Raw genomic sequence first — 26,252 nt, 5'->3', positions numbered from 1 at the left:
GGCGGCTGTAAGTAGGCGGTGCTCTACATGGCATTTCATTGATATAGACTACAGCTGGTGGCTTCAGATTCGCCACACGGAGAGGAAAGGCTGAGAAAGTGACGAAGGCTTCATGTAGGGGGTTTTAAGAAGGCTTAAGAAGTGTTTATTATTTTTTGATGAATAGTGGCACACCAAAGATTTAGACAAGACATAGCCAAAATGCTCTGCCACGTTACTCGTCCAGATTCGGTGGTAATGGAAGTGGAAGTTGACGCGAAGGCGAACGGAGAAGACTGTCTGAATAAGGTATTGTTTTGATATAGCTTATTATTTTGTTATTTGACATTTTTAGAAGGTAGTCGCCTTACCAGGCTTGGTAGTAACGCTGTAGCTGCTTTGGCAAACTTTACAATCGTATTTTCCCGAAACTTAATGTTGATAGACTCGTCGCTTCTATGACTCAAATTCCTGTAAATAACACTGAGGGGTTAAAACCACTTTTTGCACGTGAGGAAATGCTTAAATGAGCTTTTTTTCCGATGGCTTTGGAAAATGGTTCTCCCTGAACTTCGCAGCATTCACACTATTGACATACACATCTGCTTCATTGTTGTACAGGGGACAACGGAAACAAAATGTTCTGCTGTGCGCATTATCCTCCCCAAAACATCTGTTTTTAACAATGAAAACTAATGTAACTTAATGGTCAGAACGTGTGACAGTACACATTCCAGGAAAGTTTAGACACCATGGTGTTAAACTGCCTGCTGTCGCCTCTACCTGCATGGCTTATTAGTCAGAGGCAGATGGCTTTGTTAAGGTTACTAGAGTTCATTTTTCTGTAGGCACTCTGCGTTCACACTCTACTCAAACTGAAACTTCCGTATTAACTTAGTTAAGATTTTCCACACAAAGTGGACACGAGCAGAGTAGCATGTGAACTTTTTCTTTTTCCACCAGTAGCCTGTAGTTGTTTTTTTTCCCCTTGCATAGTAAATGTAAAGCTATTTCATATGCATGGCAGACCCCCAACTTGCCGTGGGTTTGAATGAGTTTTATCTCAGCCTCCGGGCTCCCTGTAGACCTCCACCAGCAGTTATGTAATAACCTCATGGCTTCTGCCGCTCAGGGGGCGTGGGACGGAGGGTTTGATGAACCCCTCTTTTTTTTAATCCCGGGAGAACCCCCAAGTTTACTTCCTCTCCTATCGTGAGCTTTCAGAATATTGATGGGATTTATCTGTGGGAGAGTAGCACTTGGGGGTGTAGTTGTAGAAATCCTAATGAATAAAGCACTCTGTTTTCTCAGCCTCGTGCAAATCTTGTGCAACATCACCCTCTCCTTTTGGGGAATTCTGGTGGTTGTTGCACCCCTCCTCCAGTGGGAGTCCAAATATGGATTGTCATTTTGACATTTTATCCTGCTCAAGCTTAGATGTTGGGTGATTTCCCTAGTCATTGTACTACGCTAATTTGAAAACTCAAAATATTCCAGAAACTCTTAAGCTTCCCCTATCCAAATAGTTTTGAAATCCCCCTGCTCTTCATGTTGCCAGTTTAAATGGTCCTATTTGAGTTTCACACTGCCAGATCCTCTATTGTGACATTTTTTCATCTTTGTCCAGGTTTGCAGAAAGTTGGGCATAATAGAAGTGGACTACTTTGGGCTTCAGTTCACTGGCAGCAAAGGTGAGAACCTGTGGCTGAATTTGAGGAACCGTATCTGCCAGCAGATGGATAATGTGACGCCGTGTCGGCTGAGGCTGCGCGTCAAGTTCTTTGTAGAGCCCCATCTGATTCTGCAGGAACAGACGAGGTATGTTTACTAGCCCACGTGCTACGAAAGCACTGTGGGCAAATCTGGCACATGATCGCATTAGTTCATGGGCAAATGAGCATAGTATTTAACCACTTCAATGTGTACATGCCTGTCTGTGAAAAAAAGCCTTTGAACCAGGCTGTGAACTTGTTAGTGTTTTTTAAATTCAATTATTCATTCATTTTCCACTGGCATGCAAATAGGAAGCAGTGGGGAAACAGAGTATCATTAGCAAGTTCCTCAAGTATTATCTGATCGCTTTGTTTTCGGTACAGTATAACGTCCTGTAGTAACCTCTTCCCCCAGCTCTTCCGGGGTTACTATAGGTCGTTTAGATTCTCAAGCTCCAGGCAGGAAATGTGATCCAGCAGCTCTGTGCTGTGTCTGCCCCCAGGGACCCTCTGTGTGGCAGCCAGGACCTCTGTCACTGCCCCCATTCAACCCAGAATAACTTTTGTTGTGCCTTTTTTTTGTTTCAATTGTTTGTTGCCATTTTTGTCTGAACACAAAGCAGAGCCCTCTGTGTGACATTTTTGCAGATGCTGTCGGGAAACTGTGCAACGGGCTGGTGTTTACTTTTAGATTTTTGTTTTCAAAGGATGTGTCATCACTGTGAGTCACTAGTGCATCTGGTTTACACAGAAAGATGCAAAGTCAATTTCTAGAAGATGGAGATGGATCTTATGTACTCTTTGTAAGAACCAAAAGGGATTTATTTTCAAACACAGCCAGAAAAAAATATGCCACACCAAATGGAATTAGAGTAATATCTTTCCTCTGTACTAAATTAGTTAAAACAAAACCCCATCAGTTCGAAGAAGCAAAGAAACATGCCTTGACAAGTCTACATCCTGACTCATTACTCCCCATCCCCACTTTTGTTTTAAGTCATAAATAGCAACAGCCATGACAGCCTTCAAAACCTGCCTAAATAAACTTCCCATGGATGTATATCTGCCTTGGGCACTGCTGTGAGTGTTTGATACTGCAGGCGTGGAGCCGTAGATGTGAACAGGAGGAGGAAATTTGTTTGGTGTCTTTTTAAGCTCCGCCATGCTGCTCTTGCCCTCTTGCTCTCCCACTCACACACAGCGTGCCATAAGAAGTGTTCATTAAACCGACATGTATCTGCCTTGGCAGGGATTTGTCTGGCATTCCAGTTAGCACTGGCTCAGTGGCTGCCCAGTTCACCTACTATACCCCCCTTCCTTAGCTGTTTCACACCTCCTCCTCCTTCTCCATCAAACACAAAGATATCCACTTTGCTCTTCTGCCATGTTTTCATCACTGCAGTCTGATAGAAAGCGTCTGTGATAACGCCTCCCCTCTGTCTGTCTCACCTCCCTCCGCTCTGCTCTGGCCCATATTTGGCAACCTTTTTGAGGAGGAAAGTGAAAGGCAACAGGGGCAGAGACTGTGAGCGGTGGAGGACACTTGGCTGCCTGCGCCCTGACCTCCACTAGATTAGCGGGGGCTATCAACAGATGGCTGGCGTCGGGTGGGGGATGCTCGAAGAGGGGGTCATTGGGTGTTAGAAAAAGGTGAGATAAAGAAGTGAGGTGGCAGGCAAGGGTATGTGGGGATGCTGCTAATAAACACTCGCACATGGCATGGCACATGGCTACATGCTGCCTTGTTATGTGTTTAATTTTGGCGCAACCATCCATCTGCTCACATGTCATAATTTAAGAGGTAGGGGGCCAAGCACTGGGATCAGTTTGAGAGATGAAAGCAGGGTGTTGACAGTACACAGCAGTGGCATTTTTATGACCATCATGACTCTGAAACATCATTTATTAGGGTCACAATGTTTTCTTTCGTGAACTGCTTTTGAGACTTATGACGGCACTTAAAATTACCCTTTATTTTTAGGCAGAGAGTAACAGCCTTTGTCGGCAAATGCAGCTTTTTTTGTGTCATAATGCCTGTTTTAATGCAAAATCAGTGTGTTTGGCATTTTCAGTGCTCAAAGTCCAAAGTGCAAAAATTACTTAGGTTTCAGGAGTTATTCCCCGCCGCACTAATGTGAGAATAGATCCACTTTTGGAGCACCACTGCATTTGTCATAGTCACTTTTCCCTCAACAACTAATCACAATGAAGAAGGGATGGGCTGATGAAAGTGATAGAGCTGTGAGCAAAATCTTGTAACCTACAAACTGTATGCACAGGTGAGAAGCACTATATTTAAGCTGTGAGCAATCCAGCACAAAAATACACCCCTAATGTTTCTACTATTGATAAGTAAATGTATACTCTTCATGATATCAGATTTTTAAGCTTTAATAAAGCTCTAGAAAAATAAATTACTATTGATATATACCAAAAAAGAGCTCAACATTGGACCGTTTTCTTTTGATGACCAAAAAATGCACACAAACTCCTGCCTACTGTCTAAAAATAATCACATAGGCCTATGTGTGCAACACTCGTGTAAAACTTTTGGTATTTAAGCCAGTGTCTCTCTGAAGTGTAGAATCTTGCAGATGAGCTGCAGTGTTTTCAAGTTATTTAGATTTTTAGATAAAATCTATCATTAAAATAACAGAGATTGTATCATTTAAGAAATACGATACAACAAAGTAAGGATGCACAATATTGTCAGCATGATTCCAGAACTGGCAGATATAAAGATTTCTGCCCTTTATATCAGCTGTGTAAATCATCTATCAGCCTTAAAGATGGGAAAAATGTATAACTGTATTATCAGTTGTGGGTGGATGTCTAGGGTGCGAGAAACTTAGGGAGACTTGTCATGAGCCCAGAACATTTCGAATGTTCAGATGTAAAACCACTACCAGGCTGTCTACTTCTTTACAGCGTTCAGCTCTGCTTGACTCAGCATCTCTTTGCACTGGAGGCACTTGGTGTGCTTCACAATAAAAATGACATGTAAATATCAGTATTGGCTAATGTGAGTTTGGGTATAGCAGCATCACAGCAAATATCCAGTACTGTGCATCAATATCAAAAAGTATAACACTTTGTAAAGCTAAATTCGTACTCCCAGTGCTGTCACCTTTGGCCTAGTTAGCCTAACTAAGCCTCCTCACAGCTTGTTCTGACTGCAGGCACACCTCCTTTTGAATACCACTAAAAAAAACCTCCTCTATTGCAAATATTTTCACTCACATGCTACAGAAAATACTCATTTTGCACATAACCAAGACACTTCTAGTTGATGAACACGGTTTTACAAGTTAATCAAGTCCAAGCCACTGAACACTTGTTTCTTTTATGTACAGTTCTTCATAAGAAGCCAGGTCAAAGTTTGACAAAGCCAAAGGGCTGGTACGGGAGTACAACTCTGAGCTGAACTGAAGGGTGGGCCTCTTTCCCTACGCCCTTCTTATAGGACTTATTACATAACCTGCCTGAACATTAGCGCGCCCAGAGCCGCTTATATAAGCAGCTGTGTTCTCTGCTGCCACGTAAAGCCCTGCACATCATTGTGTGTTCATCCTCTTTTGGTACTTGGTGTTAATTGAATATTTCTTTGTTGAAAAAATGTAAAGTCCAGACTTAAAGCTGAGGCCTTTGAACCATGAAAAGTGGCCACTATCAACACTACACTTTTTAAATTTTTTATCATTAGCAGCACTCTTACTTAAAGTAAATTTTATAGAAGAGTTTCCTAATGCTCACATGCATTGCTCATATAGGCACAGATTTTTCCTGAATTGTGTGGCAGCCTTGTCCTCTTCGTGAACCCCTTTTCTTTAATCTTATTTTTTTAGACTTCCATTCATCCATAGTATTTTCTAGCTTGCAGTGCAAAAAATACACTTTTACTTGAGCTTAATGCCTCTATTTTGGGCATCTCAAGGTGCCACATCTAACAAAGGCTGAATTAATACCAATCAGACCTCCCAGTGGTTGTGAGGGAGCTTTTTTTTTACTGTGAAAGCTGCTTCAAAGTGTTACTTTTCAAGTCATTAGATCTGTTTACTGCAAAACCTCAAAACAGATTTGTCTACAAAGCATCTAATTTGTATTTTCTAAGTCATATCAGCTGATGTGATGACACTAGCTTGCCTTCAGGTTGTGCCACTTTGTGTCGGTTAAGGAACATTGACCCAAAGGGCCCAAACAACAGCCTGGTTATCTGCATCATTAAACAGCTCTTGCTGGGGGGTGTTTCAGGTCTAAATACGTGAATGTCTCCCCTTCATTAGCCCTGGTATTAGCATTCTGATCAGGCAAACATCGAATACTCTAGAAGGGCACAGCTATTAGCACAGGCTTTATCTGGGGTCTCGGTTGTTAACCTGTTTAACCCCTGTGGGAGTGAGCTTATCTTTAACTGAAATTCAAACAAGATGCCAAATGAGTTTAACCAAGGAGGAATCACTTTTAATTAGTTTGTCTTAATTACATGACATTAGAAGTGCATGCAAATATGTTTCCCCCATGAATATAGAAATGCTTCTAAAAAAGAAAAAAAGTTGAAGTGTCAAAGTTACTGAGCAAACACTTGGAGAGTGTGTTTATCTGTCTTCTTCACAGCCTCTAAGTCAAACACTTCACATTTTTCCTAAACAGTCTCGACTGTGATACAGCACAGCAGCGGAAACATTTCCACTCTTGAAATATTTCTAGCCATGTTTCAGGACTCTGCTCTATTGAAGTCATTGCTCTCAGAGGACAAGAATCCTTCCCTCCTTATATAATCCCAGGCAGTTCAAAGACATGCTGGTCAAAAGGACTGGAGACTCTGTAGAAGTGAAGGCATTGCCTCTCTGTGAGGTTAGCCTTGCGTCAGAATATCGATCTGATGGGGGTGTTTCCTTGCCTTTCCCCCGTGCTTGGTGGGATAAGTTTCAAGTGTATGGCATGATTGCAGAATTGGTCAATGGAGGAAATGCTTTAAATGGATATACCTATAAAACTAGATTTTATAAACTCCTTACATAGGCTGTGGATTTGTACTGATTCTTCTAAGGGTACCAAGACAATAGCATCAAATCTTTCTAAAATTTCTGCTCTGCCTCTTTAGTTTTATGTTCAGCAAAAAATGATTTAAGGTAATTTATTCCAGTCACAGAAAAGTTATCATTTCTGGCTTGCAGACAGCAGAGAGGATCAAGCCAAAGATCACACAAGATGCCTGTTTGAAGCTTTTATCAGCATGCCCCACTGTCAGTAATTACTCGCTTTTTCTCTCTCTACCAGTTGTCCTCCTTCGCCTGTTGTGCACTCGAGTAACCCAGCCCTGGTTTGAAGTCATAAAATTAGCTTTCATCCAAGAATGACAGAATCGTTTTATTTGTTTGGCGCCTTAACTTAGGATCAGTGCTGGGCTTTAATTACCGTTTTACCATCCAGTACAGAGCACCAGCCTGTAACCCAAGGCGTTTAGCACACAAACAGCGTCTTTGTTTTCCAGCCATATAACTTTTAAAGACATATGATGTGTTTATATTCATGCTTGAAATTATTGCTTCGCAGCTTTCTGGTAAATCACATGATTAAAAGTGTTTTTTTTTTTTTGGTCTGACTTTCGTTTTAGCCCACGCCTTCAGGAGAAGATGTTCAGAGAGTTTACTAAAGTTCGTTGACAGATAGTAACCTCTGAGAGCACACAGCTCCCGGCTGTGTGATATTTGACTAGCTTACAAACCGCATTGTTGAGAGGCCGACCAATGAGGTCTGAAAGTCTGCATGTGATTGGCTGGATGGGGGTTGCAGTCTCCAGGCAGAGGTGTTAGGTTTCAGATTGTGGGGACGTTTTGTTCTTCTGTGCAGCTGACTTTTTCTGCCTACTGAAGGAGTAGACACTGGGTCGTGGCAGAAAACATAAAAATGAGACAAAGGAGTTATAGATGGGTGCAGCGTGGTGGGGCATTAAGTTTACTTAGTATCAAGTGCCTAGTTGCATGAAAGTTTACCTGTTGCTTCTTCCTATTGGCACAAGAATAAAGAAAAACTTAAGAATTGTCAAACTATCTCATACAGGCTTTGAATATTTAAATAGGTCAACATATTGTTGCCGTAAAACATTTCTTATTTTGTAATATTTAATACTTTTATGTGTATACATTCATGGCTGGCAGAGGAAATCAGCTGAAACTAAATTATCTCATCCTTGTCCTCTTAGTTCAGCTCTGTAACCAGTGACCTATTTTCAACTATTTTTTGTCAGAGCTCAGGCTAGCTTTAATTGAATTATTTCAGCCAGGCAATCAACTATTCGAGCATTACAGCAGCACCCCCACATGACCTTTCCCTCCCCCTTAACCACTGCTTTAAACATCTTTTATTCTCCATATAATGTTCGCATTCTCACTGCTGTTATTACTGTAAATGAATAAGCCTCTTTAAACGATGATTATGGGTTATGTCTGTGAAGAACACAACAATGATGAAGCTGTTTGGAGTGTAACTCAATGGAAGTAGGCCAGGAGACTTTGGTCTAGACTCAGACTTCCTGGTATTCTTGGATGTTACAAGGGGCCAGTCTAAACAAGAAAGCAACCGTAAAATGGCTGCAGTGTTTCTTAATTTCACTTCATAGATGATTCAATGATGATGCGAGCACAATGTGACTGATTAGTAATGTGTGTTGGTCCTTGACGCAGTGGATCAAGGGAGCTGAGTTATCCCGAGGAGAGGTGTAGCTGCTGGGAAATGGTGTCTGAAGAGAGTCAGGCGCAGCATGGCATCATCACATCCTAGTGAGAGACGGATAGAAATGTTTTCTGTCCAACCAAGCATGAGAATGACCTGGCTCGACAGAAAGGACAGTCATATCAAGAGTCTTATCCACTTAATGTGTGATCATCTGCTTAGATGTCTGCTTGGTTAAGCATGGCCTTCATTTATCAGGTTTGTTGTTCCCAGTCCTGTCACCTTGGCAACAGGCCTATATCAACCTTTTGACATAGTTTTTAAAGGAACATGATTTTGTCCACATTCTGTCACTTTACATACATAGGGCCATTTCAAACATTCACTCTTTTTATGAAGTTTTCAGGTCAGGCTGCCTGTCAACAAAAGCATCTTGCAGCAAAAGATATCCTTGTCAGACAAAACATATGCACAGTATCATCGAGTTGTAAAGAAAATACTTGCAAGCAGTAAAGAGTATGTAGCAGTTTCCCTACATCGTGTTCAATTTCCCTAAATATTTCCTGCTGCATTCACACATCAGCTCACCTAACTTCACTCAGACTTTTTACTTCTGGTTGGAAAAGTTCTGGATAAAATTGGGATAAAAATCTGCTCATCCATTTTGTACATGTGCACAAATACCTTGGACCGTTTTCTGCCAAGCCTGCAAACATTAAACAGGAAAATAAACATTGAATTAAGGGATTGCATCTGCTTCTTTTAGCCTGACAGTCAGAAGTACATGTTGGGAGAGGACAGATTTATGGTCAGCAGTCTCTCATGGGCCTTGAGAGGTGCTGACTCAGCACAACATCCAGGACAGCTGTCTGAGAAGCTCTCTTCTTAATGCAGAGGGCAAGAGGGTACCGATGTAGATGTGTGTAAAGCTCTTTTCATGCATAATCCCATGACATTTTTGATAATTTCAGGACATCAGGTTCTGCCTTTCACACATATACCTTGCATAGTTAGATTATCTGTGTCGGCCATGCTCTAACAACATAAAATACTCATGGGAAGAAGGGGATTCTTCTTTAATGATGACCGTTTCTGAGTTCATATCATTGCAAATATGAAAAGTACATTTCTGCAAGATGAACAAATGTGCAGACAGCTTAGACAAGCAGTAAAGAGTGCAATGCAGTAAAACTGATGGACCTTATCTATCTGTCCATTCGCCAACGGTGAGTTCACTATATGCTCTTAGAAAAAGTCAAATTACTGTAAGTTAGACTAAACCTGGACTTAAAAATGCACAGAAAAATGTTAGCCCAACTGAAACTGCATAAATGCTAACCATGGCAGAAGTCCCAGAGCTGTGAGTTTGTCCATGGTTTCATTTTTTTACATACAGGTTATCATTTGTTTTCTTAGAAACTTGTTCTTGTCTTGTCAGCAAAGTCATCAAGAAGGAGGTCCATAGTAACTTACTGAAAGGGGTCATATCACCAGGAGGCAGGCATGCTCTGGACTGGAGTTTTCAGCCGTAACTACAAATATAAATTTTGGTATCAATGTCGGTATTGACAAAAATTCAGGATCCCCTATTCCTAGTAAAAAATTATGTGTTTGAACCCCCACATTTGATGAGATCAGAGGGTGTGAGTGTGTGTGTGTGGGATGGGGGTGGGTGGGCTCTGATTTCATTCTAGATGAATATAATGTGTACAGTTAAACAAAAGGGGAACTGTGTTTCATAATCTGTGTGAAACCGCTGTTCTTATAGTTTTCAGAACAAGTCATGGTTTCTCATTGCTGAGCTTAGGCCATGTTTAGAGCAGATACAGTAGCAGCATCTCTTCACAGGGGCCTCAGTGGGAGACTTTGTTGCCTTCTACTTGTGGAACAGCTGTGTGTTGATATTGAGTCATGTTTTCATGCTGTTTTTCCAGTGTGTATATCTGATGTGTCTCATGCAGCCTCAGGGAGGCCAAGCAGGAACAGCTATCGATGAACTGTAGTTACCTCAGTTGTGAGGTGTATTAACCCGTTCTACTGTGCAGCTCATAATAATAATGTGATTTCTTCCAAATGATAAAAGGAATGTTGGCCTGAGCTCAGAAAAGCATGCTCATCTGTTTACGCTCAAATGGCCACAACAGCGGGAAAGCAAGTGTCATATGTCTTACTCAGCAGCCTGCTTGGTAGAAGTTGCACACTGTGGTGCACCCACCATCACAGACAATTGGCAAGATAAAACAACACTTTAACACTGTGGTTATACCCAGCATGTCTCCTCATGCTGCTGTTCTTGTCAGTGTCAGAACAAGACTACCAGGCAGGGACAAAGGAGCTTTTAAGATATCAGATGTCTTGCCAATGGGCACAGTGGCTGGTGTTACCCTTTTGCCAATCCCTAGACTGAACTCTAGTAACCTCCGCAGCTCGCCCTACAGTAACCCTTTGTCGGCACCCTTTAGTAACCTCCCAGTCAAGTCAGCCCCTATTGTTTGCATCAGGCAGGTAGCTAAACTAGCAGCGCTCCATCACATGATGCCTGCTGGGCTTGACACAATAGGGCGCACTGTTTGTGTGTGTATGCATGTGTTCGTTGGAGGGAATGGGATGTTTAACACCATATCAAAGCGCTGTTTGTTATGCCTGAGACTAGTCAGCTACGGGGCTTCGTTGTTATGGTCTGGCTTTATCAGAGGCGTGTAGACCGGCTCTGTTTGTGTGCCTCACAGCTGTTTCTGCTGCTGTTGTTGCTTCTTGGAAGCTTGGTGAATCACGCTGGAAGAGGTGTGTCTGTGTTGAAGAAGGTACAATACACAATCGGTGCGGATTCCCGCCAGATTAGGCCCTCAAGAGTCTAGATTCTGGTCCCATAGGAGGGGAGAGGAAGCATCACATCACGCTCATTCCAGTGTTGTTTGAAGCTCCCACGAGGCATTGCATCTAGTTTTCCTCGCAAAACACTGTGGATTTTAGAGATCAAACATACAGTCAACCTCGATGCAAATCCCACCACAATAACACACGGTATACTACTACACAATATTACTTATGATATAAATGTAATCAGGTTTTATATTTTCAAATTGGAGACAAAATTGAGGTTATTTAAAATTCTTCTTCAGTAAAGATGCTAAACCTCTCTTCCTGTTCTTCATATGATTTTCAGTATTGGTCCTTTCAACACTTTGGTTAAGCCACTGCAGCAACTCCCTGCAGCCACAGTGATGTAAAACAACACTACAACTGCTTCTTAATGTCTCATTTCACTTTAAAAACTCAAACGTGGCCTGGTTGACAAGTAAAAATTCATCTTCACCTCATGTTATCAAGCAGTTTTCCCTCCTCAACCCATAAAATGTTTATTTTTCTGTTTGATTTCATGTTAAAATCATTGATCTACTTATAAAAGCAAACCTGAACCCAGAAAGGAGGCCAATCACCCTTGGTTTTTGGCACAAAAAGTTTTTTATGGCAAAATAGAGGAATTTTTAAAATGCAATGCAGAGGATGTGATTGATCATTATGAACTGCAGAAATTCTGAGCTTAATTTTGACCAGAATCTTAGACAGTAGTTATAGTTACTCATACTAATTTTTTACATCATTAAAAGAAATACTGGTAAACGCTACTGCCTTTCCTACCCTCATCAAACTAAAAGGTCATGACTTCTGATTGTTTAAAAGTAATGCAACTTATTTTGCCAAATTAACTTAGAGTGTCAACATTTATATCAATAAAAGCTGTTTGCCAGGAATTGTTACATCCTAAATGGATTTAAATTAACTTCATAGAGGGGGAAAGTTAGCATTCATCATCCTCAATTGTTAAAGTAGCCCTTTAAACCCTTTTAAATATCCTCTTAAATACCCTCAAGTCACAGTATGACCTAATTTGCACAAATTAAAATGTCTCTCTTTGCATCCTGCTTCAAAGAGAACTGTAGCCCGAGGGAGATTTTTTTACTTGTTTAAAAATAACAAGCTGTTTCAGGCAGAGTCTGCCACACAAGAAAATAATCAGCCATTTTTCTTAAACTTTAAATTGTCTTCTGTTGAACTCTTGTTGGTACAGGATGTTGAACTAACTTGTCTCATAGGTTTAAGACAATTAAAAAACGGTCATACTAACAGGATCCTGGATCGTCAACAACAAAAAGCGGTCTGACAGGTTTGTTGAAGAAGCAGCTGACAGTTAGGCTGGTGCCTGTCCAATCTTCTTAGGGTTAATGTGCCAGAGGTCATCTTAAGGAGGCATCTGCCTAGGTTACTAAAGTTCAAACCACCTCATGATGTCAAGATTGAGTCACCCTAGGGTGTTTCCACCATTCCCGTGTTTCGTCTCCTGCTGCATGAAGGGAAAAATTCCTCACATCTTCTGGTCAAAACAATGGCTTATTTTTTCGGGAATTGAGACGTTTTTCTTGGCCACACCAGTACTTGGTGTACTCATTTATTCATCCAGCCCAAACAATAACAATTGTTATTACCACCATAAATCATTTGAACCCCTTTCACAACTTTCACTTTATAAATCCAGCTCAGTTTGACCAATAGTTTATTTATGTCAGGCCGAAAAGGTTAGCTGGAACTTGGCTTGACTTATATTGAATAACTTTTGGGTTATTCAACCAATTTTTGACAATGAGCCACAGACTGAAAGAAGCAAACAGGATGTGGGTCATTGAAACTTATTTTTTATCATGTTATTGTATCCAACAGTGTGTTTATCTAGCAGCACAGTACAAATATTGCTCATGTGTCTGCAGGTTAAAAGTCCAAGTACTGTGTTGAAGAAAACATCGATTCAGCTGCTCAACTTCCACTTTTAGAGCTGGTACTTAGTTGCCCCTATAAGGAAGCTCTGTTAGTGTGTTTGAAGGAAGAGGTGGAGAAAGAGAAAGTGACACTGACTGTTGAACTATGTCACAGTTGCTTTTGCCACTTGTGTGCATACAAACACCAGCTGTCTGTGGTGACACTCTATCTGTGTGATGACCACCTGCTCTGGCCTGTGTGCTGCAAATGTGCTGACTCCTCAATCATTACACACAACAGTCAGATGCACTAAAGAGAGCCAGCAGTGTTTGTAATACATAAGTCAATTGGGAAAGGCTCATTCAAACCAGTTTCTGCATAGATGTATTATAAATAGTTTACTTAACTACTACCTATGGTCCAATGATACTACCATAGTATTTGATTCACCATAAGGTGCTGTTGTAATATTTGACATATTTCTGATGCAGAGTATTGGAGTTGGATGCATGCAAGTTTTCTTTATCTGGAAAAATAAAAAGATCATACACTGGAAAATCACTGAGCTGCAGAGTTATTTTAAAGTAATGCTATTTGTCCAAAACAAGAAGTCCTAAGAGAACACACACAATGTAATTTATTTTCTCCATTTATCAAGATAACAGTACATTTTGGTTGTCTCATGATAACAAGTTCAGTTTAAGGATGTTCCTAGTTGACTGATTTCAAATCCACTTAGATGTAGGTTTTAATTGCTTTAAGTCAAGTAGCCCAAAGGACACTCAAAACCATCAAAATTGAGCTCAGCTTATCCAACACAAGAAAACGGCATTAACAGATAAGCATGAGACTGATTGTAGTGTGGCTAATGTTAGCAGTGCCAGCACCACATACTGTTAACTGTGCTTGTTTACATCAAGGCAGTAGATTTTTATGGTGCTATAGGTGTAGTCAGTAACCAGAGCTACAATAGTTACCATTGGTGCGCAGCTATGTTAGAGTTTAGATGGAGTGTTTGACCAGGATTGTGGACCTGCATTAAAGAAAAATATTGTATAAAGAAGTGGGAAACGTAAGACCAAAAGACACAGATTGAAAAATTTGTTTCTAGTCCTATGGATGAAAGGCCTTTTTTACATTTTTCAAATCATCGTAAATGTATATACCTGGATTGTTTTTACCTGTGTTTTTCAGTCTTAAGTTTTACACCCTTTTTTTAAGTATTTCCTGCCATGAGCACCGATGATTTATGGGGTACCAGAAGTGCTCCAGCTGACTCTGTTTCAGTAATACAGCATTACCCAGAAGTTTTGCCAAAAATACGTCAAGATCTAAAGGAAACAACCAGATAAATTATTCTTTATCTCATGGAAAAAGAGTAAAATAAAATACATGGAAGTATGTCTTCTGCCTACTACTACTGCCTCTTCAGCAGATTTGAATTGAAGTTACTAGGAATAAAAAAAAAAAAAAAAAAACGTTATATTTGCAGTTGAACCTTTTTAGGGTTACAGTGATATTGTTGGTGTGGGCCGCTAGTGACATACCTTATTGTAGCATATCATATGAAGTTCCTAACTTGAGATTCCTACCCTTACTATCATAGCATGTGCCATTTTTTCCCTTATGTGATTAGTAATAGTTATCCATTCACCAATACAGTACTGCCATAAAGATACTTGAGAACAATGCTGTATTAATTTTCCCTGTGATTCATGTTTTGCCCTCATGTCTCCCTGTCCACCAGACATATCTTCTTCATGCACGTGAAGGAGGACCTACATAATGGTCACCTACGTATGGGCTCAGAACAAGCAGAAGAACTAAGTGCACTGCTGGCACAGGCCGAGTTCGGTGACTACAACCAAAACACAGCACAGTACTGGTATTCGGAGCTGTGTGGAGAGGAGCCAAGCACGGCCACCATTGAAAGGTACGGCACCCTATACTAAGAATTAACAGAACACTTTACAAGATCTGGCCAATTATTGACTGCTTCTGTGAGCGTGTTGGATCAACTGTAGCTCTGCCCCCTGACGGAGGTAAAAGGTCCATAAAGACGTGATGAAAAGTAAATACTAGGTCATGGCAATGTGCCAAGAATGGATTAATATGGCAGTTTGGTTCAAGACAGTAAAGGGAAGTAAATCCAGATCCTACTTAAAGCAAGAAATGCAACATTAAGTTCCAAAATGCTACACCGAGAAGAAGTGGTACTTCCTCTTTACAGCTTTTTATATATAGTTCAGTGTCTCCCTCCCCTGGTCAAATTAGCTTTTGTGAAAGCTGAAATCTGAGGTGAAAGACACCTGATAAGAGTTCATCTCACGTTTCTGACAGCTTGCATACTCTCACTGTTCAGCCAAATAGGCCGGCAGAGGAGGAGCATATGTTTGCACTGACAGAACATCCAACTATATATCTCCAATGTTTTCTCTGTAAATAATGAGTGGGTGACAAAAGCTTACTGTTGCAAGGTTTGTGAACATAGATTCTATAGAAGTGAGTAAACACCAGAGCATGCACTCAAACGTGCAACTGTCAGGCACTTATCCAAGACTTACTGCAGTGTGATAAACAGGTGCTGGAGTGCATCCTGGAACCATTTGTTGTGCACGTGTACATCTATAATGCCTTTATTATACATTATTAAGCCCCATCTGCTAAATCTGCAACTTAAAACCTTTTAAATAAACACTGTATAGAGCTAGTGCTGCTCACCTACACTCAACCTCAGCCACATTATTGCGGTTGCATGCATGTTTTTTTTAAAAGTCCCATAGTCTTTATACAATGTTCTCCTCATCAATGGGGTTAGCCTAAATTGTAGACATGCTAGTAACAGATGTAGAATATTAAAATGTTCCACACAGGTAAGAGATCTCTTCCTTTAAAGACATTTTAGCAGTTTAAGAAAAAGCAAACCTGTATAAAAACTTAATCTGATAAAGGTAAAAAGTGGGTCAATCCAAAATAACTCTCAGCAGTGTTGCTTTACATTTTTAAAGCAGGGGAAGCATACAAGTGATGATAATTTAATATGACAGATCTATATAATTAAAGAGCACCTTTAGGCTACAAAATTAAGTGCATAACCATGTCGCCGAATACAGATTCGGCATAGCCGAAGAGCCTAAAATAAGCCCCAAATTCCTGTTTTGACCCTTAACTGCAGGCTGTGAGGACAACATGCTCTGAGTTCAATATACCCAGCCACCTTTCACATAATAACCCCAAAATAAAACAGAAACCAGAAAATAGTTGAGACAACTAATCAAAAACAAGTGACAATGAACTATGGACACAGCAGCAGGCGCACAAACATTATGAAGCCACACTGTGTAAATATCTGCAAGCTTCACTGGCTTTTAAAAGCATTCAGGACTGCTGTCTGAGATTGATCTTTTAAGTGTGGCTGACAGAAAATAGCAGGTTTAACAGCAGAGCTTTTCTGCCTAGAGGTGTAAATCAACCTTGACAGCAAAAATGCAGCAGCTGTGCGTTTGTCTGATTATGTAATCCACATATGGGCTCAGAGCAGGTGATCCTGGTAGTGAGATTGTCTAAATTTTGTGTTAAAAATTTTCACTTCCAATTTGAGCTATAGAGCTAATTAGTCCTAAATGGTTGTCTCTCTCCTCTTTGATATCTCTCCTGCAGCATCATTTCAAGACACAAAGCTCTGGAAGGCTCGAGTCAGGGCTCTGTGGAGTATCAGGCCCTGCAGCTGGTCTCCTCTCTGGAGCATTACGGCGTGGAGTGGCACTGGGTTCGAGACGCCAATGGCCAACGACTGGCAATTGGAGTGGGCCCTGAAGGGATTGCAGTTTGTAAGGAGGACTTCAGCTTAGTCAACAGGTATGCGCCACTTAAATATTTTCCAAAGGCCTTTGCATTTTTATGTATCTTAAGTGGAGCAGGAGGTATGAAGCTGCAGGTTTTGTCTGCCTTTATGTGACAGTTTCTCCCTTTTCCTTCATCTTCAGAGTAAGCTATCCAGTCATCCAGATCGCCACACAGTCAGGGAAAAGCGTATATCTAACAGTGACAAAGGACACTAGTGACAGTGTGGTGCTCCTGTTCAAGCTGATCAGTAACCGGGCAGCCAGTGGACTGTACCGAGCCATCACAGAGACCCATGCCTTCTACAGGTGAGAGATAAGCTCACACAGGGTCAATGACTCTCATACATTATGAATATTTCCAGCTATATGGATGGATTTAAGTAGAAAAGGATTCTGGCTTTTGTTTAAATGACTTTCCACAATTCCTAAAAGGCATTACCACCATTAATAATTAGCTAGTGCAGTCAGCTATAGACTGAAGTAGAGCTCATGTGGAAAGACAAGATAGCAAATTAATTTGAAGTTCTGCAGCTCAGAGACTTTGTGTTTCTTTGCCACAGCTGTTTTAGAGCAGTCTGCCTCTAACTATTCAGATGACATGGAGCTGTTTAATGTTCTTCATTAAAAAGCACTCGATTGTCTGTCTGAGAGGTGGGGAAAAACCTGACCTAAAAAAGTGCTCAGTAAACACTTGTTCTGCTCTACTTGGCATGCAAATGTTTACAGCAATCCAACAAATGTGTACACATTAACTATGAGGGCCAAACCTTGTTTTTTAACCCTTTAATGCATGTAAATTAAGACACATATACAAAGCCTGTGACCTGAATGAGTTTGATTTGAACCATTTGATGAAAATGATAAATCTGCTGCTGGTATTTTTCCTTCCTTTGTGATTGCCTGTGTGATGGAAATTTTTGGTGAGAATGACTATTCAGATGGCTGTGCTACAAAAATTGTTGAGTCAGTTGCAATAGTACAAAGGTACAAAAGGCAGCCATGTCCTTTTGTTTTAGGGATGATTTAGCTCCGAGTGTAGAGATTTTAAGTTTTTTTGTTAGCGTGTCTTCACTGTGGCTCCAGAAAGGGAGTTTGAATCATAAGAATGAGCATTTGCTGTGTGCTACAATGCAGCACGTTTGGGATATGAGATGTGCAAACATTGCATCCACATGTGTATGGGAAGGAGGTTTTTTTGTCCTATTGCAGATTGCTTTAGTATTATTGTTTTTTATTATTTTCAAAAATACCTTGTTTTTGTCCGTAGGTGTGACACGGTTACTAACGCAGTGATGATGCAGTACAGCAGAGACTTTAAAGGCCACCTCGCTTCACTTTTCCTCAACGAGAACATTAACCTGGGCAAGAAGTACGTTTTTGACATCCGTCGTACGTCCAAGGAAGTGTACGACCATGCCCGCCGTGCCCTCTACAACTCCGGTGTTGTGGACCTGATGTCCCGCTCTGGCAGTGGAGACCGCTCTTCCCCCTCACGCTCCCCCAGCAGAGACAACCAACAGGACGAGGGGCTGGACTGTGGCAGCTGCCAGCAGAGCCGAGCCCTGCAGGAGCGTCTGCAGAAGCTCAGAGAGGCGCTGTTGTGCATGCTGTGCTGCGAGGAGGAGATAGATGCTGCGTTCTGCCCCTGTGGACATATGGTGTGCTGCCAGACCTGTGCCAGTCAGCTCCAGGTAAGGATCTTTTATCTGTACTGTGCAAATCTCTGTAGGCTTTGGAGGTTGCTTTGCCACACTGAGAAACTAAGACTAAGTAAAAAAATTAATAAAGTTCATCACATCACTATGCCGTCATTAATCATGATTAATCACATTTCTTTAGTTTTAGTAATTTTTAGATTTTTAAACATTCTTATTATCAAGTGTTTATTTTCATTATTTTACCTTTATGGACAGCACTTTGACAGCGCTTTTACTAAAAAATGTATTTTTATTATTATTATTATCAGATATAAATTAACATTTAAAATACTACCATTTGCTTGCATATTTGTTTGAGATAGTAGATCAAGTATGGTGTTTAAATGAAGAAATATTAAACAAGCTAGAGTTTTTAAACTAACCTGTGGTTTTCAAATTAGAGTGTCTTAATTCACTGAGCAATAATATTTATATAATAAAGTTATCACCCAGTAATCATCCATAATCCTCACTGTGTTCGTAAGCCACAAACTTAAGTAAATAAAACTGCATAATGAATTAATTTATAAACAAGAAAAGAAAAAAAACTCTTTGTTTTGCCTTTTCTGTGGCTTGAGACTCCTCAGTCCGCTACTTAAAGACCTTTAGAAAGCTCTTAAATTACACTATTTCAACTTCCGTTCCTTTATGTGTCCTAAGACGACATCTAAAGCTTTGCTTACACTCTACTGACCTGATTGTCCCCCCGTTAATCAGCTAACTGTTGCCTGTCTTTGTAGCAGCAGATGGTGTGTGCGTGAGTTTGTCTTGTGTAGGATTAAAGCAGTTCCATTAGCCTAGACTGAGAAACATGACCTAGCTAATAGACGTGCAAATGAGTCAGTAGAAACTCAAAAGGAGAAGTGAAGGAAATATTCTCTCAGCCTGACTGTAAAAACAGCCCTGCTCTTAACTGTTTCCTGATTAGTCACAACCTGTCAATTCTTTACAATAGTGTTATTCCAAAAAGGGGCTCTGATGTTTTGTTTCGGTGACGTTGAACTCACTTTGGTTTTAAAGTCAAGTGTTATGTTTGAATCCTGTCCACCCTAGCTAGCAGTGGGAAAATAAGTCCTTGTCTCCTAACATTCTTATTTCCTTCCCTTTAGTTGTGTCCAGTGTGTCGCTCAGAGGTGGAGCATGTACAGCACATCTACCTACCCACCTGCACCAGCCTGCTGAATCTGACACTGACCGACAACCACCAGCACCGCAGCAGCATTCCCACACCCATCCACAGAGAAATGGCGTCACCTCACAGCTGCACAGCCACAGAGTATGAACACAAGATCTACCACACATAAAGAGAACTCCACCAAAACTCTGGACTCTTAAAAGCTACGGCAGCCCAATTAAGGCTTCACAAAGAAGGAACATTTCTCATCAGTCTAATTAACCAAACATAGAGACTCAGCATAATCAAAGATGGACACACTCAAACCACTCCCTCAGCTACTCTCTGTGTGTTTGTGTGAGTTTAATTGTTATTTCAACTCATTTAAAGTATTGTTGCTACTGCTTGTGAATCATTCTGTCCAAATCTTGTATGTGTTAAACATCATTCACCCCTGCCAAAACATTGTTTTTAGAGTAGGCTTGTTTGTCTTTAAATTATTGCATCAGTTGACCTGATACAGATAAGAAACATTCTTTAGGTTTTTTTGAATTTGTGTTTTTTATTTCTTTGCTCTATATCAGACCTCCTAGCCCCAAACCCGAACCCTTCAATGGACTTGTGTTTTTGAATTTATAAACACTGTACATAATGGTTTTGCATTTTCCCCCATTTTTAATGCTTTCTGACATTTTAAAGCTTCTCTGTTTGGATTTGAGAATTTTATGATTTAACAGAGTGAACGGCATTTTTAATTATTTAATTTCTTGTGTTTTTCGTATTTTCAAGCCAACTATGAGATTTTTAGAGGCCTAAGCAGTACGCATATTAATAAGACAAACCAGACTATAAGGCCACAAGGTCCTGTCATGCTATCTGTGGGTGGAACAGGGTTATTAAATGTTCTTTTAGCTGAGCAAAACTGTGACTGGGGATGTGAAATGCAGCACTTTGCTGACACTCCCACAACCTTCTTCAACTTGGAACAGGTTTTGTTGACTGCCACTCGTCCATAACAACAAGCCTAGTTTCATAACCACTGCACCTTTTTCTTTATCTATGCCAACAGACGGCTAGAATGAAGAGCCTCAGAACCACAGGGTTATAAACATGAGATAAGAATAAGTCCTGCCGCTGCTTCTTCTAAAAGCCTCACACATATGTTTTTTTGTTGTTTTTTTCCCCCTCTGGGGTGGACTAATGCGTTCATTTCCAATATTTTTAAAGGGTACTAGGAGATCTGTCTGTGCAATAATTTCTTGCTTTTGAAAAGCTTTTCATTCACACGTTTTATTTAATTTCAAAGACTGTATTTAAAAAAAGAGAAAAAAACACAACATTGTCACTTTACCAAGGAAGTTTTCCACATGTCTGTAGGGGGGTTTGGCCTTAATGTAGCAGCAACACCTTGTTTGTTATAAACTTTCCACAGACTTTTTCTGTTAAGAAAAGGAGAACTTAATTTCTTTAATGCTGACTTGATTTAAGCTCAGTCACTGCAGGGGAAGGACTTTTTATTTTTCACATTGTACAAGTAGGGGTTTGTTTCTGTTTTCTGAAGCAAAAGCCACTATGCTCTGTAAAATTACTCTTAGAAATGAAAATCCTTTTTATATCTTCTGTTTTTAACAAATACAAAGTATTAATAAAGTTGTTTTTTAAAAACAAATTCTGGGTGCATCTTTTATTTGTCATACTTTGTATGTTATCTTAAAGGTACATTGATATCTAGCAACAAACTTTGCAAGCATGGAATATAAAATCTATAATGTAGATGTATAAATCAGTGTCTGCTAATCATTTTTTTCATAAATCAATGCTGTTGGTCATCAGTGTTTACATTTACATCTGTTAGTGGATTTTAACAAATTTTAAAGATCACATATTACGCAAAATATACTTTTTCAGGCTTTTCTAGCAAAAATGCGTGGTCCTGGCCAGTCCACAATCCCCCCAGTGAAATCTGTGGGCAGGCCTGGTTGGTGGTGTAATTCCAGGACTGGGATCATGGCATTCCCATTTAAAGAGCTTTGATTTGAGCTGTTCATTCATCCCACACCTCCATTATCTTTGACAAATGACACGGCAGATGTATAAAAGTAGGAACATATTTTAAGAAACTTATCATTTACCTAATGAAAAATATTTGACTTTGAAATGACCACAGCCAGGTTGCCAATTATGTTCTTTATTGGCAACGTCATCTAATGTGTAAGCATGAAGCTAACAAACTGAGATTTACATCTTGGTCCATCTGCAAAAAATCTACCTCACACCCATCATGGAGAGCAAAGCATCAACTGCTACTTGTATCTAATCTGACAGCCATCCAGCTACAGCAGTAACGGCAAATAAAACAACTTAGAAATAATCAGTCCTCTCTCTAATGGTCTCACGTTCATCTGTTGGTCATACAGAGCCATCTGATTTTGTTTGTATCATTTTCAGCAAAACTCCCCTTACAGGAGCTAATGTTGTTTTTTGTTAATTATATGCTGGCTGTTTCAGTGAACTAATTTTATTAATTCCTTCAGAATGTCACAAAATTACTTTTTTTTTCTCTTCCCCCCTAATCTTTGTCTTTTCTGTGAGACACAAGGCCTTTTCTCCTCTTAGGGACTGAAATCCCCCTCAAATAGGACCTTTCAGACTGAAAAAAATAGCTCTTTGATTGATCAGCTTGTGAGTTGGCTTCACTGGGGTCATGGCCTTTGCTTAGGGATTAAAGTAAAAATGGTGACTTGGCAAAATAGTAAGCAAAACTGTCATCCCCTTTATAATACTTAAGATTCAAATCAGGGCCCTGTTTTAATAGACTTGACAGATACCAAAATGTTGTTCTTTCCTAAAAAAAAGCTTTACACATGGCATTGCTTCCATAAAAATGATCAAAATAAATCATTAAATGTGCCTTTTCAACCATCAGGCTTCAATGGTTCTAGATAAGAGAGCAGAAAGGTCAAAAGGTTTCTTCAGTTACCTGCTGAGAGGAGTGAAAAATACCTGCCTGACTTTAGTCTGCACTTCTCCAGGACCCAAGGTGTTCTGTTCACTCAAAGGTCAACACATCATTAGTCATTGTCAGATGAGGACAGGCTTCTCTGTGGCACTGAGAGTCTCTGACAGAAAATGACAAGCTGATCATAAAGTCTGCAGGTAAGCCCAGCACTTATTGATTAGTCTGACTTTTCAGTACCTCCAGGATAAAAATGCCTCTCTTTTTCTACCCTCACATCTTTTATTTGCTCTCAGCCACTGCTGTAAACAACCTCAAGGACACTGACAGTAGTTTCACAGATGGAAAAAGGGAGGGAGAAGACTGTTGAGATTTCCAGTCAGTCAGTCATGCAGAGCTCCAGGGGCAGGTCGGGCTGCAAACAAAACAATAAAACAATAAGTAACATAACATAAAACATGACCTGATTGGAAAGTTAGACTTTGACCAAAAAGAAAAAGAAAACTTTCTGGACAAGCTGCCCCATTAAAAGACAGTTCAGGGTGGGACATGAAAAAGGGAATAAACATGTTGACTTGTAGAGTTCCTTTTTACTGTACGCTGTTATAAAACACAAATACATCAAAATGAATACAGAACTCTCTCTGTGACCCACAAAGCCAAGACTTTTGTTGTGCCTTTAATGCTCATAGCTGTTTCCATGGGGTAGGTGTTATAAGAGCACTTTATCAGCAACAAAATAGCGCTGATTTGAGATTAGCTTTAGATTGTATCATGCACTCAGTGCAGGTAGAGGAACATCATATGACAACACACCCATTTAAAAAAGGAAAGGAAACATTCCTGAGTCTCTAATTGAACTCCTATTGTGTTAGTGTTTGGATTACAAACTAGAGGTCAAAGTAATACCTCCATAGATGTAGCAGACGTTTTTGTGGAAGGCACACACAATGTGTCAGGTGCTCTCAGCATGTGAGCGCAAAGTAATTTAACAGTGATTATGACAGCAGTGTCAGCCAGAGGAAAAGCTGCTGCCTGCATGGATGCACGTTAAGAAAACACTGTGCATGCCTATAAAAAAAAAAAGCTCCTCATGTTTCTCACACTGGCATCCTGAAAAACCCTTAATTTAACCTCCGTCTGAAACGCTTTGTTTTCGCTGCTGTCTCTTTAACATTTTTGCATATGCGGAGTATGGACACCCAACATTGTGACTTTATATTTATGTTTTAAAAATCGGAAAAAGTAAATACCCCCTTTTTAAGGGCATAGTGTTTATTTTGTTGAAAAATATTCTAAAACAGACCAGTCAAGGGTGTACCCAGCCTTTTGCCTAATGGTATATGGGATTGGATCAAGCCTCTGAACAGGATAGGGGTTGTAGACAAAGGATGGATAGGTAGTTTACAGTAGAAGATTTAATCAAAGGAAATGGACTGACCTTCTGAACTTCACACTGCTTTTGTTTCTCTCATGCATGATCTTTAAATGATGGTCTCTCCCATCATTCATAAGTCATAGTAGCATTTAAGGCTAAAATGAAATAATCTGACTGTTTATTGATGTCTACAGGGGAAATTTAGGGCTACAGTAAGACAAAAACAACACTTAAGAAAGTAGATGTGAAAAAATGTAAATTTAATTATTAAAGTAAAAGGTACAGTATATACAACAAAGGAGCGTATGAAAGGCCTGTTTAAGATGCTACAAGTTAAACTGACAAATGATGCTATAAACTCACATGATAGGATTAATAGCTGTGAGTTATGTCAACAGAAGTGCAATAAAGATACATTTTATTATGGAGTAGAATATATGGTATAAGATGATGTATAAAACAAGGTTCAATAAATGCATAAAAATAATCAGTAATTTTTATTATATTTCAAATATAAAAAATAATCATACGCTTAATCACAAATGCTATCTAAAGGTCTACAAGTTTTGAAGTACTTGAGACAGAAGGAAGACCACTGCTGATCTTCAGGCAGAGATGAATGCTTCTAGATCAGAGTCTGAGAAAGTTTCCAGAATGACTATAAGCAGACGACTGACAGAACAAGGCTTAAAGGGAAGAATAGCTGCTAAGAAGCCATTATTGAGGCCTGCAAACATCCAGAAACACCTCAGATTTGCCAGGGAGCACAAACACTGGACTGTTGATGACTGGAAGAAGGACGAGTCCAAGTCTGAAATCTTCGGTTGGCATCTCGTGTGTTCCACAGTCTATTTTGTTATTGAGCTCCAAATAGTTTCTAGCTGTTCCCACAGACTTGCTTTAGATGAAACTTTTGTGCCATCAATCTTTGAATCTACTAAACCCAAATTTGTTCAATAGGATTGAAATCCATATTTGACTTGGCCAGTCCATCAGTTCCAGTACTCCAGATTCCTTTGTCTTGGTCAAATAGTCTCTGCACCGCTTTGAAGTATGCTTGGGGTCATTGTCTTGTTGGATGAACCCACGACCAATCAGATTCAGTCCAGAAGGGATTCCATGATGCACTAAGATGTTGTGGTAGACGTTCTTGTTCATGATACCGTCCATTTTCACTCATTTGCCCATGTCATATCCACAAAGAGAACCCCATACCATAATGGAATCTCCACCGTGTTTCACTGTGGGTGCAATGCATCTGGCATCAAAACGTTCTCCAGCTTTCTGCTGACATAAACACGACGATGCTGACCGAAGAGTTCAAACTTGGACTCATCCGTCCAGAGTACCTTCTTCCAGTCATCAACAGTCCAGTGTTTGTGCTCCCTGGCAAATCTGAGGATGTTTGCAAGGCTTAATAATGGCTTCTTAGCAGCTATTCTTCCCTTTAAGCCTTGTTCTGTCAGTCGTCTGCTTATAGTCATTCTGGAGTCTTTCTCAGACTCTGATCTAGAAGCATTCATCTCTGCCTGAAGATCATTGTGGTCTTCCTTCTGTCTCTAGTACTTCAAATCTTGAGGTGTCTGACATCTGCTTCAGTTAACTTTGGTTTCCTGCCACTTCCTTGGCGCATTTTGTAAGTACCAGTCTCGGCAATTGACCCCAAAGCATACTTGACCACACTGTGAGAACACTTTATGTCTTTCCCTATTTGTCTCAGAGACCATACAGCATCATGAAGTGCTTTACTGCGGACTCTTTCATTTTCAGTGAGCTCTTGACAATTTACCATTTTGAACAGGAATGAGGAATTTAAAACTGAATTCACCTTTTATACCCAAATTTGAGCCGGCTCACTGGGCTTCTCTGAGAAGTCAGAAATTAATCAAGTGTAACATTTAACCACTCATTTTTCTGTTCAGGAATGCAAGTAAATAACTATGATTTGACATATTAATCAAGAAATAATAATGTGCTTTACTATTTTTTCAGTTTTTTTGTAAATCAGTAAATTTGAAAATTCATGGATAACAATATAATTTTATTTTAGCATTAAAAATATCATTTGGGTTAAAGAGCTTCTACATATTGGTGTATCAACCATTGCAGATACATAAAAAATGATTTTGGTAATTACCAAT

The 26,252-nt window shown here is 40.0% G+C and overlaps 1 protein-coding gene across 1 annotated transcript; it reads left to right on the top strand.

Moving 5' to 3' along the window:
• The first annotated feature begins 57 nt into the window (after positions 1–57).
• mylipa (myosin regulatory light chain interacting protein a) lies at positions 58–21,446 on the top strand. The gene is made up of 7 exons (XM_041808684.1): positions 58–288; positions 1,607–1,797; positions 14,869–15,054; positions 16,782–16,979; positions 17,108–17,272; positions 18,234–18,657; positions 19,773–21,446. Exons 1-7 carry the CDS (start codon positions 202–204, stop codon positions 19,965–19,967), a joined length of 1,446 nt encoding a protein of 481 aa, XP_041664618.1. The 5' UTR covers positions 58–201; the 3' UTR covers positions 19,968–21,446.
• Positions 21,447–26,252: the final 4,806 nt, after the last annotated feature.

The sequence above is a fragment of the Cheilinus undulatus genome, linkage group 16, assembly GCF_018320785.1.
Source record: "Cheilinus undulatus linkage group 16, ASM1832078v1, whole genome shotgun sequence".
NCBI lineage: Eukaryota > Metazoa > Chordata > Actinopteri > Labriformes > Labridae > Cheilinus > Cheilinus undulatus.
Note: the sequence above shows the minus strand (reverse complement) of the source record. Positions and strands in the feature narration are given on the sequence as shown.

Coding starts and splice junctions, on each gene's coding strand:
- mylipa (XM_041808684.1), top strand. CDS start 202: ATGCTCTGCCACGTTACTCGTCCAGATTCGGTGGTAATGGAAGTGGAA. Junction 16,980..17,107: donor GACTTCAGCTTAGTCAACAG/GTATGCGCCACT, acceptor CTTCATCTTCAG/AGTAAGCTATCCAGTCATCC. Junction 17,273..18,233: donor GAGACCCATGCCTTCTACAG/GTGAGAGATAAG, acceptor TTTTGTCCGTAG/GTGTGACACGGTTACTAACG.